We start from the raw sequence: 20238 nt of genomic DNA, 5'->3' as shown, positions 1-20238 counted from the left end.
CTTTCGCATATATAATATTAGTAAGATATATCACAGTATGAAAATTTTTGAAGCTTGAGGGTAAACGCTATATGTCTAAAAAATGTTTGAGAGTATATAGCGTATATGGAGAACACCACTGCTTTTAACATGAAAATGTTTGTACTGATTAATCAGTTTCCAATGGCGGGTAGGTAAATCAGCAAAGCAGTAGATTACCAATTACTGCCGGAGTCTACTAATTACTGCTGGTTAACTAGGGAATTGCTAATTTTAACCTTTTGAAGTTCAGATTAAGGACCATGAAGAAATTAGGTACTTTTCCCAAGGAACAAACTGAAAACCTGTTGGGATCATCAGGACCAAAAGTTAATACTCATGACAAAATATTTTTTATCAGGATAATCAGGACAATTACGAAGCCTGCTGTAAGCAATTCAAGTAGACAAATGGAAAGCCTCATTTTAGTGTCATTCCAGCACTAATAAAGGGAATTGAAAAAAAATAAGCTTCATTCAGAAGTTTCAAGTTTATAGACTCGTTCGTTCACAAACAAAAGAACAAATTTGACGGTAGCAGTAGGTAATCACAGAGTACAAACCTGTATCGGTTCAAACTATCATGAACTTGTCGATATTTTTATTAAAAAAGTAACATTGAATCATATATACGAATTGATACGTAGCGGCAATACGACTTCCAGTTCTAATCTGTAAACAAACATCTGTTCGGTTTCCGCTGCCGTACAGTGACGTGAAAACCCGTCAAACAGGTCACGTGTACCAGCCGGCAGCCTAGCTGTGGTGCTTCCGCTGCCAGCCAGCCGGCAGCCGAGTCTCGGCCGCTCATCGTGTATTTTTGATTTTTACGTACATGTATTTATGATTTCTTTGTCATTTCAGGAAATGACTGTTGTTTATATTTGAAACTTTTTCTCTAAATATTAGAAACATATTTTTCAAAGAGTAGTATCTCATTATTCTAATATGGCTACCGAAGCTAGAAGCTTGGTTTTGCCGATTGAAGATATGAAAACATTGTTGAATCATAATGTTCCAGTAGAAGATAGAGCAGTAAAGATCCGTTTATAATTGTTATAATCCCAAATGAGTATCAATAATTCTAATGCTTTATTATCTTAATGAATGACAGTAATGGTTCTTTTTTTTTTTTAATATAAAAAGTATTAACCTTAATTTTTGCTAAAAATGCTTTACGTATTACATTTTTTCAACACATTCGTGGCTTGTTTTTTTCTTTTATTAGTCATAAAATGATCAAAAAGTTTGAACAGACCTTCGGATATTGGGGCAGCTCATACTTAATGCCTGGACTAGTGTTAATTAATACCAGTGCAATTGTTAAAAATATTGTCTATGTTAAAAATGTTTTAATCTGTTGTTTTTCTTTTTTCTTTTTCTTTTTTTTTTTTTCATTGCTACTTTTACAACATGGTCAGGTTAAAGGTTTACCCTGACTACATTGCAAAAGTATGTTAAAAATAAATTTAGTTTTTTAAATGATCATTTTGATGCCTTTCCCTAATGGGTCCAATAATAAATTTATTAATTTAAAGTGTTGACCCCCAATATTATTTCAGAAAATAGAAGTAAATTTTTCATCAATATTGTTTTATTACAATTCTGGTACATTAATTATCTTTTTTTTTTCCAATAAGGTTTTCTTTGCTCTATGATGTACTCAGTCTATGTTTATTTGATGTTTCTAGACCTACCAACTGCAATATGAAGCAGAAGTTGCATCGAATAATATTGATTTTCAGACAAAATTTCAGTATGCGTTTTGCCTTATCCATAGTTCTAATCGCAACGATATAAAGAAAGGAGCACTTATGTTTGAAGGTAACATCATTTTCGATTTCCTAATTGTGATTTTTAGTTTTTTCATGCAGAAAACTACAACAAAATTTTATTTAAACTTTTCTTATTTGTTTATCAAGCATCCCAAAAGCAGAATACTTTGTGATGTTCTGCAACACAAAATCATTTGACCGAAATTGTTTTACAATATAAATTCATACATTATGAATTTAGCTTCAGAATATTAGGATTTCATGCAGAGCTGGCCTTAGCAAATGCGGGGCCCAATTGGAAAATTTTGATGTGGGGGGGGGGCTTTACAGAATGGTTGCACAAATTTGAGCCGTGCCTCTTCATAAATTTCAAAAAGCGAGCAAAGATTTGAAGCTGCCACAATTATCCAGCTTCTTTCGGTTTCCTTCATCAAGTTTTATTTATTTTTTTAAAGAAAATAATGAATGAATACCCTCAAAAATAAGTGTGGGTTCCAAGAAGTAAGATAAGCTGCGAAATTCTTTATGAGCCACGCAATTTATCGCTTTGACAGAAAAGTGTGTATTAAAATTTAAAAATGAAATTTTGCATATGAACATTTGCAAAATTTAGAACAATGCACCTAATATTGCATAACTTATATTATTTTACTGCATTTTTCTTAATCTTATTTCATCCTACTCTTGATTTCTTACCTAGATTTAAAAATAGGCAATTGTGCTGTAATCTGATTTTGATACCTGCCTTTCAACACCTTAGTTAAAAGCATGATCTTGCAGTTGAATAATTTAATCTTAATTCTGTGCTCCCAAATATTTCCTACTTATGAATTATGTATGTATTGCCCATTAAGTTTAGGATTAAAAAACTTTCAAAAGTTAAATAATGGCAATTATCTAATCCTTGAAGTTGATTTTTCATTTTATAAACAGCTCTTCACTAGATACATTCCAATAAATTTGTTTTTAAAGTAAATTACGTTTCAAATGATAATTACTGATGTTTTCAAATTTCAAATTTTCAATAGGTAAACCTTGGACTATTAAAAAATTGTAGTATTCCAATGCTTGAGTTTAAAACTTCTGTAGCAAAAAAGCTAAAACCGGGAAAAAAGCTTGAGCAAAATGCTGAAATATTGAAGATGGTTATTCACATATCTTTCTAAATGCTTCCATGTTTTTCATCTTTAGTTAAATACTAAATTCAAAATTCCACCATGACACCTTGAAAGAAATAAAGTACACAGTAGCGCTTTGTTTTATTATTATTATTTAATATGAAATAAAAAGTTTTAGAATTTTGCTTACTATTGAGAGAACACGAGTTTAATTTTCAAAATGGGACAACCCCCCCTAATAATGCATTTATTAGAGGATATACTGACTTTAAAAACATATTATTACTTATTATTTGAGCAAAAAGGTAAATTCATGTCAAATCATCCAGGCCATGCAACCCATCATCTCCGATTTTTTTCAAATTTGGTATACTTGTAGATTTTTTTATGCTAATTATGAAAATATAAATTATATTCATATTTTTGAAGGGGTTGAAAAGTTACAAGCCTTTAAATATATTATAATATATTTTTGCCGCCTTTTCATTGACACAAACACGTGTATAAATGGCTATAACTCATTAACAAATTATCACAGAGCTTTGATTTTTTTTATAGTGCAAGAAAATATTATTTGCAATTATTTTCTTACGCTTCATATGAAACAGAATTTATGCAACACTCATCGATGTTTACCCTTATCGAATTGAAAATACATCAGCTGAAGTAAGTTCAAAAACATGGAGTAATATTTCATGTTATTATTCATTTATTTATTATTAAGTTTATTTATTGATAAGATTATTCATAGATATTTTATATCATACTTTTAATAGTTTCGGATTCAAATTTAATGTTTTCGGTGTGTACTGTAAGCCAAAGTGGTAAATACCTTCATTGATAGATAATCTTATCTTATTCTGATTTTTGTATTTATTTTGCACACACCTAAATTCTCATGTTGTAGCCCCTTTTACACGTTTTGACTTTCATTTTAAGGAAAATGCAGTTTAATAAACTATATTTTTGAAAGGAGTTGATTTTTTTTTGTGGGGGGGGGGGGGGACCGAAAATAAAAAATTGTGTTTTTAACAATTGCCTGTGAATGGCCCACCGAGATTTTTTTACCAGATGTTTTAATACACCTAGGGTATACCTCAAAACTCAAATTTTGAATTGGTAGCCAATGGCTACCAGATCCTCACAAAATGGTAGCCAAACTTTATTTTAATTTAAATTATTTAATTTATTTTAATCCGTTTATTTATTTAGTATTTGTGCATATGTCATTGGCGTAGCAAAGAACGTTTCTTATAAAATAATAATTAAAAATAAATAAGTGAATAAAAAATATTTAAAAAATAAATAAAATAAAATAAAAACGAGCTAAAAATAAAAAAGGAAAAGAGGGTTGAGGAAAAATTTTGAAGGGGGGGGGGGAATTGAACTTGGGGGGAACGGGCACCCCTGCCCAGATATTATTTAACACATCTTTTGCAAACTATAATCTGCATTAATTTATCTTTAAGCAAAACACATCAGGATAAAAAAATAAATAAATAAGATTATTATTATTATTAATTTTTTTTTTCAGCTTTCAAAACTTCTAGAAACATCACAGCTTTCAACCAAAACACGAGTTAGTTCCTTGATAAAGAAAACAACAAAATACCAAAATCTTGAACAGAATGTAAAACCTAAACCATTTGCGATTCTACAAAAATATTTTTTTGTTTTTACAAATGCATGCAGAATTTTATAAAAATCGAAGCCAGAGTGTCAAAAAATGAATAAATAAAAGAAAGGTAAACAATATAAAACAAAACGAAAAAAAAAATAAAAAGTGAAATAAAAGATCCAGCAGAAGAAAAAAAGGGTTTCAGCCGTATTCTTTCCACCTTCTCTAGATGCAGGAATGCCATTTTTTTAAAAATTATTTATGGGTTTTATAAATACGATTGTACTTCTCTTTATTTATTTTGGAACACACATTTTCCTCTTCTAAATGGTGAAAATGGACAATCTACAACGTGGCGCCATTTTGAAAACGCGGGACGCCATTTTGAAAATTTACCGCGGAACTTAAAAATAACTTTTTTAAGGAGAAATAAAGTAAATAAACGGATATGTCCTCTCCTCCAGTAGGTTTTTTATTTTAAAAAGAAAAGAAAAGGAAAAACTAACAATATGATTAAAACAAAAAAATCAAAAATCTTGCAAAAAAACTTTTTTTTCAGCGATATAGTTTTTACCTTGTCTCGGTGCATTTTGACTCAAAGGCGCTATTTTTGTTTATTCATATGTAAACCAAATGTACAAGATTAATTCTTTTTATTTTGGAAAGGACATTTTCGTCTTAACTGGTAAAATAAACAATAACAAAGTGACGCCATTTTGAAAATGCGTAGTTTAAAAATACCGCAAAACGAAGAAATAGCCAGTTGTTAAGGAGAAATAAAGTTGAAAAATGAATTTAAGATCAAAAAAGCGTAATTTACTAAATTGGTGTATGAAATTTGTCTATTTTTACGATCGCGTATAAAGAAAGCCGAGTTTTCGAAATAGCAAGTTTTGTAACGAATTTGCCATCCTGATTGCGATTTTTGTTTTCTATTCAGAACAAGAACACATAGCACAATTAGCCACAATTGGACAATACTCCCCCCCTTCCCTCCTTCATCCCTGGCGATCCGATAGACAAATTTTTAGTGGACAAAAGAATTTGGGGAAAGGTCATATATCAAGACTATAGGTCAGGGAAGGTTGCATTGGCGAATGGTAGCCACATTGGCGACTGAAGTGAAAATAATGGTCGCCAAAATTTGAAAATTGGTCGCATTTGGCGACTGGCGACCGCGAGTTTTGAGCTTTAACCTAGGGGTACCTGTGTACAAAATTTGGTTAAAATTGAAGAGGGTATACTTTGAATAAATTTCTGTCAAAGTTACTCCGTTTTCGAGTTAAAAAATTAAAAGTAAACCCTCACAGAAATTTGAAAAAAAAAAATTATACAAGTTAAAACCAGTTCAAATTCAATTTTACATCATACTGAACAAAATAAAAAAAATTCAAAGCTCTGTAACAATTTGTTATTGAGTTATAGCCATTTATACCCCTCTTTGTATCAATCAAAATGGCGGCAAAAAAAATCATCTTGACATATGTTTAAAGGCCTGTAACTTTTCAACCCCTCCACCAATCCGAGTATAATTTTATATTTTCATAATCAGCATCAAAAAATCTACAAGTACACCGAATTTGAAAGAAATCGGAGATGGTGGGTGGCATTTGCAAAAAATTCTGGATGATTTGACATGAAATGACCCACAATTTTCTTCATTAAGTTTAGTAGTTTAAATAATATTTTCGCAATTTGCGAAAATTGGACCATTACGGAAACCCTGGTGTGTTCATTTTATATATTGATAACTTTTAAAAGCAGCACCTGGCATATGGGCTTTACTAAAGTGTTACGCATGTCATGATATACAACATTCTCTTCATTGCTTCACGCAGATTTGGTAAAAATTTTAACTATATTTTTTCAGAAATATTCAAGGAAGGAAATGAAGAAATTAAAAGAGATAGTTTGTTTTACTTGGCAGTTGCAGAAACAAAACAGAAGGTTAGTTTTATGTCTCTATTGCAATATTTATTTCTTGCATTTGCATGCTACGTTTTGTTATTTATGTATTTGATTATTAATGAATAAAGCATTTTCAAAGCAATGCTATAAAATTTCTAAAAGTAAAATAATTTTTTTTTGTCCATTAATAAAGTATGTAAGACATGGATTTTTATCATGAATCATTTTAGTGTTTTCCCACATTATATAAAAGGGGGGGGGGACGGCAAGTTGATTGCTATCTAACATGCAATCACAAAACAAATTTTACTCAATCTGAAAAAGTTGTTGTACAACTTTTACTGTGTTGTAGTTTTTTAACAAAACTGCAGTGAAGCTTTTCTTTATGTATTTGCTAAACCCAAGCAGAACATCTGCTCTGAGGTGTCTTCTCTTCAGAGTTAAAGACTATATCTTGTTGCACAATACACAAGTTAATTTTTTTTCACAGTATCGGAAGCTGGAGATTTTGTGGTGGGGTAATGATAACATAGTTTCATGAGACAGGAGATAAACACTGGAGTTGGAGGGCTTTTTTTTCATTTCAGTGAAACTTTTAAAGTTATTTAATGCCTCTTTTAATTTATTTGGCATATTATTTTGAAATTTTGTGGTTTGACTTATTTATCTCACCGAATTTTTATATTGAAATGGATCTTTTGTAATTTGCTGTGTTGCCAAGATTTTTGAAAATTCGGCCTCAACCACTTTGCCCAAGTTGCCCAATGTCACAAAAACTCATTTTAACCAAAAGTCTCCTTCAGTTATGTTTCTAAAATAATATTCTACAACAGTGGTTCCCAAACTTTTTAAGCCACGGAACTCTCAGTAATTTGCTTTTATTTCAAGGAACCCCATTTTTGTTTATGACTAAAACACATAAGTGTTAAGGATCTAGGTGTCAAATGATAAAGGTGAAAAATCATCATCATTCGGCTTTCTGTCCGCCTGTTTGTGTTCAGCATGTATTTGACTGATTTCTTGAGAGCAATCTAACTCAAAAAGTAATGCATGAAATTGAAAGAAACTTTATATACATATGCATCTTCAAGTGAGCAGACCTTGATTAGTTTTGGCACTAATCTCTTCAGAGGTTGACCCAATCAAACGATTTCCACTTTAAGCGTGATTGCTGTCTGTCAAACAATAACAAAATGATTTGCATAAAAATTGGTACCGCATATATGTACCTATATGGGAGAAGTGGAGATCAATTTGTGCCACAAATCATTTCAAAGAGGTGACACAACAGAATGCTTTCTTCGTCAAGCATTACTCCTTATATCTCGAAAAATAACAGAAGAATTAAAAACAAACTGAAATACAAGGAGACTTCAACTCATATATTTGTGGAAGTGCGTTTGGTTTTGGTGCGTATTGCTCAAGAGAAGGTCTTTGAAAGCCTTAGTTGTCCAGCATGACTGATGTTTTCTTTCAGGACTCAGTGCCTGTGCAGTGTTTTTACACATTGACATTTAATTTTTCCAACTATGTTGTGATGATACATAAATTTGTATTTCCTCCAAGACAGCAAATTACGCCAACCTGGCTGATATAAATCATATCATTCAAATATCAGCATAAAACTGAATTTTGGTAAATGTGATAAGATCAGGGGTAATTGTGTTCCGGTATTTTACCGAATTTCCGGTATTTTCGGACGTATTTCCAGTATTTTTATGTCCGAAAATACCAGAATTATGTTTTTTTGTTATGCTTTTATCTCCCTACCTCTGCATTTTTTTTAAAAATTATATAATACTCATCAAATATACCTGCAAGAGCCTTAAGATGGACACCTATCCCTTAAGATGGACAAATGTCAAGATAATTTTGTATAACACCAGCTCAAAAGTAACTTTGCAACTCATTAAAATTTTAATCAAATGTACACACACTATTTTGACTCTGACTATTGAACTATTTAATACTATGGCATAGGTGCACTTAAGTAATAGGGGCCAAAGATTCCCCCCCCCCCCCCCCCATTCTCGCTTTAAACTTTCAGGTATTTATTTTTTGATAAGCTCACAATCACCCCTGTAATATGTAAGTATCAATTACTCATATGAAATGCAGAGAGGAGAGTTTCATTGTGTCCAAATAATACTTCACTGCACACCCCAGGGTCATCTGTAATGGCGGATTTATCCTGTCGAAAATTTCGAGGGCTCTTTATGACCCCTGAAGAGAGTACAAAAATGCACATGATATATGTTTTATTCAGTTCTGTGGAAGACAAAAGGCCTTAAATATGCATTTACCTGCCCCCAAACCTATAAATCTGGGGCTAAGCAACACCAGCCCACCATCCCTAGAGTTATTGATTTAGGATGAAACTTTAGTCTTCAACCACAACTGATTGAACATGCACTAGTCAAACTAGCGGTGGAACATCGACAGTAGTCAGTATCGAACCCATCACCCTTTAACCACGAACTTAGTGCCTTACTAATTGGGCGAACTCGGCTTGTGCAGCATATTATTTGACTATGTACTGAAAGCAATTTTTCAAAAAATTATGAGGCATTATGAACAAAAAATTACTGTATTCAATTTGGAATAAGACCTATTTGTGAAAAAATAGTTTTCCCATGAAATTGTTGCAACAGTTACAGTAATAACTGTCCCCGCAACAAACTAAATTAATATAAAGAATGAAGTAAATTCATTTTAAAACTGACAATATCTATAAATTTTTGCTTTATGTCGGAAGGTTGAGTGCGTACAACAGGAGCAGAATCCAACATGTCCAGGTGCATAGTTAAATAATATGCTACAGGCACGAGCCGAGTTCGCCCAATTAGTAAGGCACTAAGTTCATGGCTAAAGGGTGATGGGTTTGATTCTGACTACTGTCAATGTTCCACCGCTAGTTTGACTAGTGCTCATTCAATCAGTTGTGGTTGAAGACTAAAGTTTGTTTTTTGTGTTTTGCACTAAATTTGTTTTTTGTGTACGCTTAGGCTGGAAAGCTTGTTTTGCATTGATAAGTTATTATGAGGGGAAGAAGTTTTCAGATTCAGCTTTGTTGCCCAATAATGAGTATTCCTCTTCAACTCCAAACCAAAACTTATTGAGTGAAACTGAATCAGAAAATTGGTTTCCAGTAGATGAACTCTGAAGTGCAATTATGATTCATACTTGGACACGAACAGTGTCATTAGGTTTACCAAATCAAGAGTAATGGTTTTTAATATCCCGAAATAGTTGCTTTGCATTGTGTTCATGGAGATTGTTTCTGGCAAAAGTTCCCCTTAAGAGAGCGAAACATTCTAAGTTGTTTTTTTCTGGCAGGGAAAGCGAAAATTCAGCTTTCTTTTTAACGCTGTAGTTTTATCTCTCACAACAAATGGGGTTACTGTTTCCCTTTGACTGAAAATAACCACTTGGTTCAACTCACCAAAAGTGTCAACAAAATATTTATCAGCCATTGTTCCTCATGCAAACAGCTGAACATAATGATACATTTTGCTCCTGTTGAAAAACCCTCATTTCATCTGGAAGTTTATACAACCTTTTAAAAACCTTTTTTTTTTTTGGATAGCCAGAATATTTCATATGAAATAGTAGTGATTTGTGCACCTACCCATGTCTTCATAACTATCATGTACCTATTTCTGAAGCTTCATCAAGAAATTTAATCAAGTCAGATAGTAGTTACTTGATTATGCTGGCGTGGCAATGCGAAACACTGTGACGACTACTACTTTAATCTGGAGTGACTTTTTAAATCTTTGGTATTCTTTTTTTTTTTGAAACTAGTAGAAAATAAATTTACGCAACGGCTAACTCGCGGTGTAACCCTTCATATATTTCGGTGGAACCCAAGGGCCGCGGAACACACTTTGGGAAATGTTGTTCTACAATGTCAGTAGTTAAGAGACTATGGCTCGATTGCCACATTTCTGGCAATATATTTTTTTTTATTTTAGCAACACAGCAAAACTAAAAAAAAATTTACTGCTGTTAATTTTATCTTTCTAGTAAAATGCATTACAAAAAATACGAGCTTTAGAAATTTCACCACAATTATACAGGGGTAGAAGTAGTCCTATATATCCTATATTTTCAAAAAGAGCATCAAAAGTGTCCTATATTTCCTGTATTCTTATAATTTGTTATAAAAAATTGTAGAAAATTACCATTGAAAAGCCTTTTGGTCACTTGATTCGCTAATTCAAGACTGCTTAAAAACAAGATGCTTGTTTACAAAAAAAAATTTTTTTTTTTTTGAATCTCTGCCAGCACCTGTCTCTTTAAATTTTGTAGAGTATTTTTGACAAAATTTTCAATCTGTTTTAAGAGAAAGCTTCAATGGTCTATATTTTATGATAAGCTCTCCAAACTATTGATGAAGCACTTTGCCAATGAATTTTCACTAAAAGCAGCCGCTATTAATTTTAAAAAAAGGGCATTTAAAATATTTAAATGTAGGTAATTATGCAAAAAAAAAAAAAAAAAAAAATATTAACCCTGCTTGCTTTTAAAATTTGAACTTCTTACTAAAATCAGAGTTTTACATTATTTAAACACTATATTTTTAGCAGAATTGGTTATTAAAAAAAGGCTTTTCAGAAATTTAAAAAAAGAAATAAAATTTTTACAGGATCCTTCCATTGATACGTCACTATCTTGTTAAAAATTTTGAGGAATGGGGATTGGATGTTAATTCATTTTTTAAAAATACTTCGTAATGATAAAAATTGAACAGCTTTCTAGATGCAAATACTTAGGTCTTTTAGTAGTGAAAGTCTTTAGCACCTTTCATAAGATTTAGCACCAGTTGAAAGAGATTTTTCTCGCAAACAAAAAAGATACTGACATAAGAAAGATCATCTTAAGGCATTGAATCTATAGGGTCTGGTGGGGTAAAGTGGTCATAAAATCGCAGATTTTCAACTTAGGTGAATAGTAAATACAATCAATTCTTTAAACACTTAAACTTTTTTTGTTTTTATTTTACATTGCTTTGTTAAAGAACAAGTTACATTGAGTTTTAGGAAAATAAATATTGATTTAAGTAGTTTTATAACACTTTCTTTTCTCTTTGTATTTATGACCACTTTACCCCATGGGGTGGGGGAAAGTGGTCATAGCATGGGGTAAAGTGGTCATAGTTAAAAATAGTTGCAAAACCATTATAAATAACCCTAATATTCGCATATTTCGGTTATTTTCATAGTTAGAAGTATATGCACAAGCATATGTGTGTATACACGAGTATATACGTGTCCTGTAAACATTAGTAAACACGTTCATATATGAGTAGATACATGTATGCATCAGATACATGCATGCACGTGCCTACTGAAGTATATATACGTATCTACTACTCATCACACACACACACCTATATATATATATATATATATAGGTGTATATATATATATATATATATAGGTGTATATATATATATATATATTGTGAAGCACGAGTATATAAGCATGTATACGTGATTACATACAGGAGTATATACGCGTGTAAACAAACATCATATGTGTGTATGCACATGTATCTCGAGTATATACGTGTACAGCAGACATATACACGCATACAATAGACGTATTTACGCATATGTAAGTGTACATACATATACGGGTATACACGAGTTAATTCGTGGATACATCCAATGCGTGTTTGGGGGATACGTGTCTATACACACACCCACTCACACATATATATATTGTGAAGCACGATTATGCACGTATGTATACGTGCAAACACGATTATATGCCTGTATAGACGTATATACTTACATTTAAGTGTATACACCAGTACATGTATGTATACACGAGTATATAAGCGCACATACATGTGTGCCTACAGAGTGAATCCAAGCTCTTGGACAAAATTCTAAGGGGTGTGAGAGGGGAGAATAAGAAACAAAGAATTATAAGAAACTTACGTTAGCTGACGCGCTACATGCACACAAAGTCAGAAACTTATGGATGCAAAATGAATCACAAATTTTTTACACAAACAATGATTTTACCCAACATTTAATTTTTAAGAAATATTTAGACCAGTTGCTAAAAGTTACGGCCTGTAGTAGCTCTAATACAAGAATCGCAAAAAAGGCACAGCGACTGATGAAAGTTTTTCAAAAGTATCGTTATTGCAACAGAGAGTGGTTTGTGATTGCAACCCATGCGTAACAGCTGCAGGCCGAAAATTTCGTCAATCACTTTAAAACTTTCTTGAGACCAAAAATGTTGTTTAAAATTGTCTTTGTGTAATAAATTTGTGACCTGTTTTGCATCCATCAGTTTCTGGATTTGCATGCATGTAGCGTGTCAGCGTTGTGTTTGTGACCATATGTTGCTAAAGTGTGATTCTTGCTTCTTATTCTCCCCTGTAACACCTTTTAATAATTTGCCCAAAAGTTTAAACTCACCCTGCATACTTGTATTTCATATGCTTGTACGGAAGTGTCTACTCGAGTACGCACACGTATATACGTGTCTACCTGAGTATATAAGTGTTTATATATATATATATATATATATATATATATATATATATATATATATATATATATATATACGAGTATAAGCGAGTACATACGTGTATAGTCGAATGTATATCTGTATAGATTTAAAATACTTGCAGATATCGGTATACGTATTTATTGGTGCATTTATGTGAATACGTATATACGTGCCTACACTAGTATAATGCGTATGCATACGCATATACTCGTATATTTAACCCCGTTTACTGTAAAAACAATACATATTAAGTGAAATTAATATTTAATTTATATCTTCATTATACTTAATGATTGAGTGACATTAGAAGAACAATATTTGTTAAGCCTAATATTATGACCACTTTACCCCATCTTACTTAAACTGTTCTAAAAAATTATCTAAAATAGATTCAGCTAACTGCTAATGAGTAAGAGTTCTTGAGACATGTAGGAAGCTTTCTATGCAGTCAATCTGTTCATAATTCTAACAAACAAAATTTCCCAAGGAAGTTAAAAGAGGTGTTTAGATTTACAAACTTTTCATATTGACATAAAATATTTTTTTTCACCAAATAAAATTTTGCCAGTTGTAAAATTTTGTATTCAAAATGTAGTTTTTAACTGCCCTACTCTATAATAAAATTTTCACATTCATTCGAACATTTATTTCCAAGCTATATCCATTTATTTGACGAATGACCACTTTATCCCATTGACCACTTTCCCCCACCAGACCCTAATAAGAGTTTTAAGGTTAATTAAGGTACTGTGATTGGGAAAGCAATAAATTATGCATGCATTACCAAGGAAAGAGTTCCGTTTTATTATCATGGTACTAAATACAAAATTCATAAAAAATTTTGAAATTCTTGTAGAGATGCATAACAATCAGAGGCAAAAGAAGAGGTTCATGTACCTTCCAAAAAAAAATAGTGAAACTTAGAGAAAAAATTGATTTTGCACAGTCTGATTAATGTAGGCAGTCAAGGCATAGAAAATGGCCTCAAACCTAAATACATATATGTGTATAAACTTTTTTTTTCTGAAGCTATTCATTCAAGAACTGCAGACTCATTCTAAGTAAAAGTTGTAACTTTTATTTGGGTTTTTTAACTTATGCAGCATGATTAATTGAAATCATTGATAATAATTTGTGCAAGAATTTCTATGAATATTATGTATTGTTTATTTTTTCATATCAGTGTTATTCATAAAACATATCCTATATTTGTCTTATATTTTTGATGGAAAATGTCCTATGTATTAAAAGTTGACCACTTCTACCCCTGATTATACTCTGCAATTACTATTTTTTTTAGATCTGCCTTACAAGTTCGATTGGAATTCTTTAAAAAATTTTATTTAGTAATGTGTTAATTGTGAAAATTTCAATAGTATCAATGTGATTTTTTGTCATTTTTTATAGAATTATTGCTCTGCCCAAAAATATGCTAAAGCCTTTCTAAGTGTTGAACCTACAAACATTCAAGCTCAACAATTAGATGTTTATATTCAAAAACAACTTAAAAAAGGTAACATTTTAAAATGGTATTCTTATTTCTGGAAACCTAAAATTTATTATTAATCTTCAATTTAAAAATGAATTTTTAAAATATTGACTATTTTCTAATTTATTCATTCTATACATTGCCATTCCTAATATTTTGGAAATTGTGCTTCTTTATATTTTCATGTACATAGATTTATAGAGTACTATGAATGAATAAATGAGTCATATTAGAATCACTTTATGATCACAAGATGCTGTTTTTATTGTCTTCCAACCTTAATCTGCATAACAATTTTGTAGGCATATAATAATAAACTTTAGGAAAGCATAAAATAAAAAAGGTGAGTAAATAACTAAATATAAAAAGAAAATGAATGTGAAGAAAAATTTATTTGATACTTTGAAATGATTGCTGAAATACATTTCATAAATGTGACTAATTCCAATTTATGCACTAGCATAACTTGGGAAAGCTTTTAACGCATAGAAAATACTAGTTTAAAAATGCCGTTTAACTGAGGCAAGCAAAATTTTACTGTACATATTTTTAAAAAGGGCTTGACCAAAACTAAGCATTAAATCGCTAATGAGCATAAATTTTCAGCACTGAAACCGAAGCATTTAGGGAGTTCATTGTTCTTTGGTGAGATAAAAGCTTCTGATTTCAGTTGGAAACGGCAAGAAAAAGATTCCAAATGGTATTTTAGGTTAAATATAAAATTTTATTGAACTAGAGGGGAGGAGGGTATCAATTTTTTGCCTCTGGATTGAATCTGAAAATTCAATTTTTGTTTTAATTTAGTTAAATTATTGCAGTTTTATTCTTTTTGAGTTTTTTATTCACATGATTTTAGAGTTTAATAATGTGAAAATGTGGTGTACAAAAAATATTTTTATCAAGGATACATTACTTTTACATTTGTACAAAGTAAGGTATAAGATTTGACCAAGGTTTGTTCGTTTCTGTAATTTTACATAAGCAGAATGTGGGCTAACTTACTCTTCAATCAGGGCTAGTTGGCCCAAGCAACTAGGTGATCATCTATGAACTTAGTTTTTATTCCTCAAAGTGTTTAAACCTAATTTTTTTTTTTTAAATCATAGACAGGGTTCGTACTCAAATTCAGAAATAAAATGAAGGAGTTTTGGAGGAGTTTTGAAGGACTAAAATGAGATTTTGAAGGAGTAATTTTGGGCTGTCCTTAAATGTCAAACTTTTGTTCTACATATTTGACCCCCCCTTCCCTTTTGTCACAAAGTGTCACACTTCACCTTTCTCCTTCTCTTGTCATATGTCACATTTTTCTTACACATACTGATATAAACTGTGTGATGTCATTTTTTGTCACCCTTTCTCTTCCCCTTGTCACAATTTTATGAACCCGTCTGCCCTTTCCCCCCTTTTACCATGTTCTCTAACTGGGTACTGTGGCACCTTAAAGTGCAGTGCCATAGAAAGAAGTGAAGAGTGCCATGAAGTGTCCATGAAATCAATTTATAATGCTAGGTGGATTTACCAAATAGACGAATTATGCCATTCCAATTTTTTTTATACAGCACAGTAAAAACTCGCTAGCTTGTGACTTCATCGTCATCAGAAGGTCTAATTGATGATAAAGCATTATCAACAAGCAGTTTTTCTTCACTAGGAAAAAGTGTAGCAAATGTTATTACAGAAGAGTGATGTAAAAACTACCTGATCTTATTTTGTTGAAGTTTAGCTTCTACATGGATCACTGTTAGGGTTACATGAAGTATTTTAAATGACTGTCATAATCATAAAGGAAGATTATGTAGCATTGAACTAAAAAAGAAGGAGTTTTGAAGGAGTTAAAACCAAATTGAAATTTCCTAAATGAAGGAGTATTGGAGGAGTTTCGAAGGAGCGTACGAACCCTGATAGAAGAAAAAGCAGGCCAACAATCCTGTTTATTTTTGATAATAAGTGACTTTATTTTGCATTAGTTTTTTTTAATGTATATTCTGCAGATTTTTTATTTTATAATTATTTTTTAATGTATTACTGGGAGGAGCATGGGTGCCATTCCATAAGTTTGTCAAACTAAGAATCCCACTGGTCAGTAGAAAAATCTTAACCAGTAAATTTCCTGATATGAATTATTAAACTCTTGGTATAGTCAAATCTCGATAACTCGAAGCTTATAACTTGAATATTCCTTGATCTCAAAGTTTTCATCGGTTCCCAAACTCTAGAGACTATTGTGGAAACTTGCCATAACTCGAATGTTTTAGCTGTGCCCTTGGGACTATTCAGTTATTAAATGTTGACTGTATTTAAATACATGTTTAGAAAAAAGGACTTTTTTCCTTTTAATTAAGGGAGCAAGATATTTGATCTCATTTTCATTGCTGAAGTATTTCTTGTCTTATTTTGGAAGTATAGTGTCATTTTTCTTGTTTATTTCTGCTGTCTTTGTTCGAGTTTTTTGAGTGGTAAAAAACCTAAATATTCATATAATGCTGAGTGGTTAGGTTTTAAAATTAACATTAATGCACAATTTATTTGTTAACAATTATGATTCACTGACCTTATCAATACCAATAAGTTTGAAAAATCAGTACATTTCAATGCTGTGTTTCTTTCTTTCTCCATTTTTTAAAAAAAATTTTATTTATTTATTTATTTATTTATTTATTGTGTATTTGTGTGTGTGCTTGTGCCTTTTATTTATTTATTGATTGAAAGCTATTGCTTGTCTTAGAGTGTCAATTGATCCTCCCTTTTTTTTTCCTTTTTTTTTTTTACACTGCAGTATGCTAAATTTAACTTTCACAAACTATGTGTATGTTAAAATGTTTTCCAATTCTCGGTCTTCCTTGATGCATTTTTCTAATTTTTTTCAAAAACATTTTTAAAATGGTTTAAAGTTTGAAATTACTAGCCGGAAAAGCGGCTAGCATGTGCAACCCACCTGCCGTGGATTCGTTTACACGACCTTTGGCGGTGTACTTCAGGGGCTTCGCTCTCTTCTTCTTGCCGCCTGCGGTGGAACGTTAATTAGTAACCAGTTCATTAATCTTTTTCCCGACACATCTCTGGAACCATTTCATTCTAATTCCCACTTTATCAAACACTCAAATTAGTTAAGGAAGAGTAAATGAATTTTCAGCACGGAACACCTCTAGCACCATTTCATTGTCAGTCCACTGCGCTTTCTAACCAGAAGTTTGAACCACTCAAAGATCAAAACACTTCGCTTAAAGCATATAAAGAGAAAGAAATTATAAGAACAGTAAAAAGTGGCCATAATTTTGCTAAGGCCAAAGGTGACCTTGAGAAAGAATGACTTAGTAAGAGAAACGAGCAGGCTACCAAAGAAAGCATTTCCGCTTTGATGGGGAAAATGATTGGGAAAAGCGAAATTGTCTACAGGCGAAGCTATCTAAAAGTGATTCCGAAAGAAGGGCCAAAAGGAGAATAGTTACTTTTTTAATTAATATCTCCACTAATTAAAGTCACACAATTATAGCACCTAGCTAAACATGTAGCCAAGAAAATTGCTTATCTATCAATACCTGGTTTGATGATCAGTTTTCTGTCATTCACCAGGAGTAGTGATGACATAGTTATATACATACAAAGATATATCAATTTTTGTTAATTTTAGATTCTTAGTTACCTTTCAGTTTCATGTAACTGTACTTCATTTATTTTATAAAAAATTTTATGTGTGCATTAAATTTTAAATCCTTTATTTGAAAGGCACACTATTTAATATAAAATGATGTGTAATTATTTCTAGATGGCCTCACTGGAATGGCTTTGTTTGGAGCAGCTACTATATTTGGTGGGGCTGCAGCTATTGTAGTCGGTAGTCTGGCTGTTGGAGCTGCTCTAGGATATTCTCTGGTGAAGAGAAAAGGTCAATGAAACAATTCAGTTCCTTTATTTTTCTATATAAAATCTTTGTGAAACATTTAAATGTTTTTTGTTTTTTTTAGTCTGCATCTTAAACTCATTTTTATTCGTTTTTCTTTAGTCTACCTTACATTTTTTGTAAAAGATTTATAATGTTGTTGCTAAAGGCAATGTAGCAGAATTACATTTGTCTTTGTTTTAAATTTCATGCCAGGTACATGAGCAAGATGTATGTAATCGTTTGTTTACTAAGCTTACAATGTAAGCTTGATATGAATTTTAAAATCAATGTTTCTTCTATTTCCTGATATTACTGATGGAAATTTTGTTTGGAGAAGTGTTTAAAAAAATCCAGTAACAATACATTTAGTGGTGCATCCAAACAAAATAACCAGGGAGGAGAGGGCGCACAAAGTAAGGTTTCTTATATATTTATTTATTGACCTTCTAAGAATAAAATTTTAAAAGAACAGGAAAATGAAACGTAGGAAAAAAAATTTAATGGACTTTAGTAAATTTATGTGTTTTATTTCAAGCATGCTTCTTTGCAAATATATTTAGAATCTTCAGAACAGCTTCAGTATAACCGCCGGGTTGGCAACACTTTTTTTTTTTGCAACTTTTTCCTATGATAACTCGTCAATTGTGTTGTCTTGTGTTTTGTTTTGCCTTTACAGGTTACAAGGATTGTCCTAAAATTTAACGCATTAGCATGGTTTGGTGTCACAAAATGTTGCCAACCCGGGGATCATACAGAAGCTGTTCCGAATCTTCCCAGGATAAATTTTGCATAGTCTAATGAAGGACCTTTCAACTGTGACAGTTGTGATTTAGTGAAACAAAATAAGAATTCTTAATTTACTCCTCATATTACGTAAACATTGAAGAAAATTCAATATTTTCCACTGGATGAACTAACGGAAATTTGTTTGTCTGAAGTTCTTTTCATAAAAGTAACCATCAAGAAACTACTTTAATACTTGAAGGATTTCTAAACATTATTGTAAAAAGTAGCCACCAGGTCAGTTTGCCCTACTAAGGTACACCCCTTCATCGGTGTACTTAGGAGACTTTTCCCTCTTCTTACCACTGAAGCTGCTTAAGTTAACAAAAGAATCAATTGACGTTTTTATGAGGTAAATTACATTCCTTCCAAATATTAAAAAAAGGCAATTCATTGCATCTTTGAATTAGAAAATGCGGCTTACTCAATCCACTTTGACTCAACCAGGAATTATTGATGTGCGGCCAACATTACTTAATCCACTTTTGATTGAAACAAGCATTATTAACAGGTTGGCAGCTGTTATATTGCTCTAGAATGGGTAAAATGTTGCTGAAGAGATTGATGCTTCATTTAATCCCCGCTAATTTGAGTTGCATGGAGATGTGTCCTGGCCAACTATGATCTTCGTAAAATTTCGAATCTTTTGATATTTGGTTGTACCCTCCCTTCTTATTTGTTCTCTACGAGATTGCATGACATACATACATAACTAGATATCGTTGGATTTTAATATCTGAAATTTTGTTGAACTCTGTGATATGGGATGAAATTGTGTTGAGCAAAAATTTGATTGATATTAACTTTGTATTAAATATAAATTGTATTCATTTCTTTTTTTTAATACATTATTTTAAAAACGCATACAAATGTTACTGTGATTAAAATTAAAAATATAAGTAGAGTATTTATATGTTATGAAATTGTATTATAGTTATGTCTGTTAATCTTATTTTAAATTTATATGTTTAGAGTTTAAAAAATATCATGTTTATATCATTGTTTCAAATTTTAATATGTTGTTAAAACCAGAGTTTTTTCTCTTTATGACAGAAAGTTTACAAACTGTTGCTTGGAAATATTTTTGCAATTCATATCTGTCATTGTCTTGTGCTTT

At 31.5% G+C, this 20238-nt stretch overlaps 1 protein-coding gene across 1 annotated transcript; it reads left to right on the top strand.

Moving 5' to 3' along the window:
* The first annotated feature begins 825 nt into the window (after positions 1-825).
* On the top strand, positions 826-20238 carry LOC129234076 (mitochondrial fission 1 protein-like). Its single transcript, XM_054867967.1, has 5 exons — positions 826-1052; positions 1709-1841; positions 6399-6475; positions 14374-14479; positions 18222-20238. The coding sequence occupies exons 1-5, from the start codon at positions 966-968 to the stop codon at positions 18347-18349; spliced, it is 531 nt and encodes a 176-aa protein (XP_054723942.1). The 5' UTR covers positions 826-965; the 3' UTR covers positions 18350-20238.

This window comes from Uloborus diversus, unplaced genomic scaffold (assembly GCF_026930045.1).
Source record: "Uloborus diversus isolate 005 unplaced genomic scaffold, Udiv.v.3.1 scaffold_974, whole genome shotgun sequence".
NCBI classification, from domain to species: domain Eukaryota; kingdom Metazoa; phylum Arthropoda; class Arachnida; order Araneae; family Uloboridae; genus Uloborus; species Uloborus diversus.
Note: the sequence above shows the minus strand (reverse complement) of the source record. Positions and strands in the feature narration are given on the sequence as shown.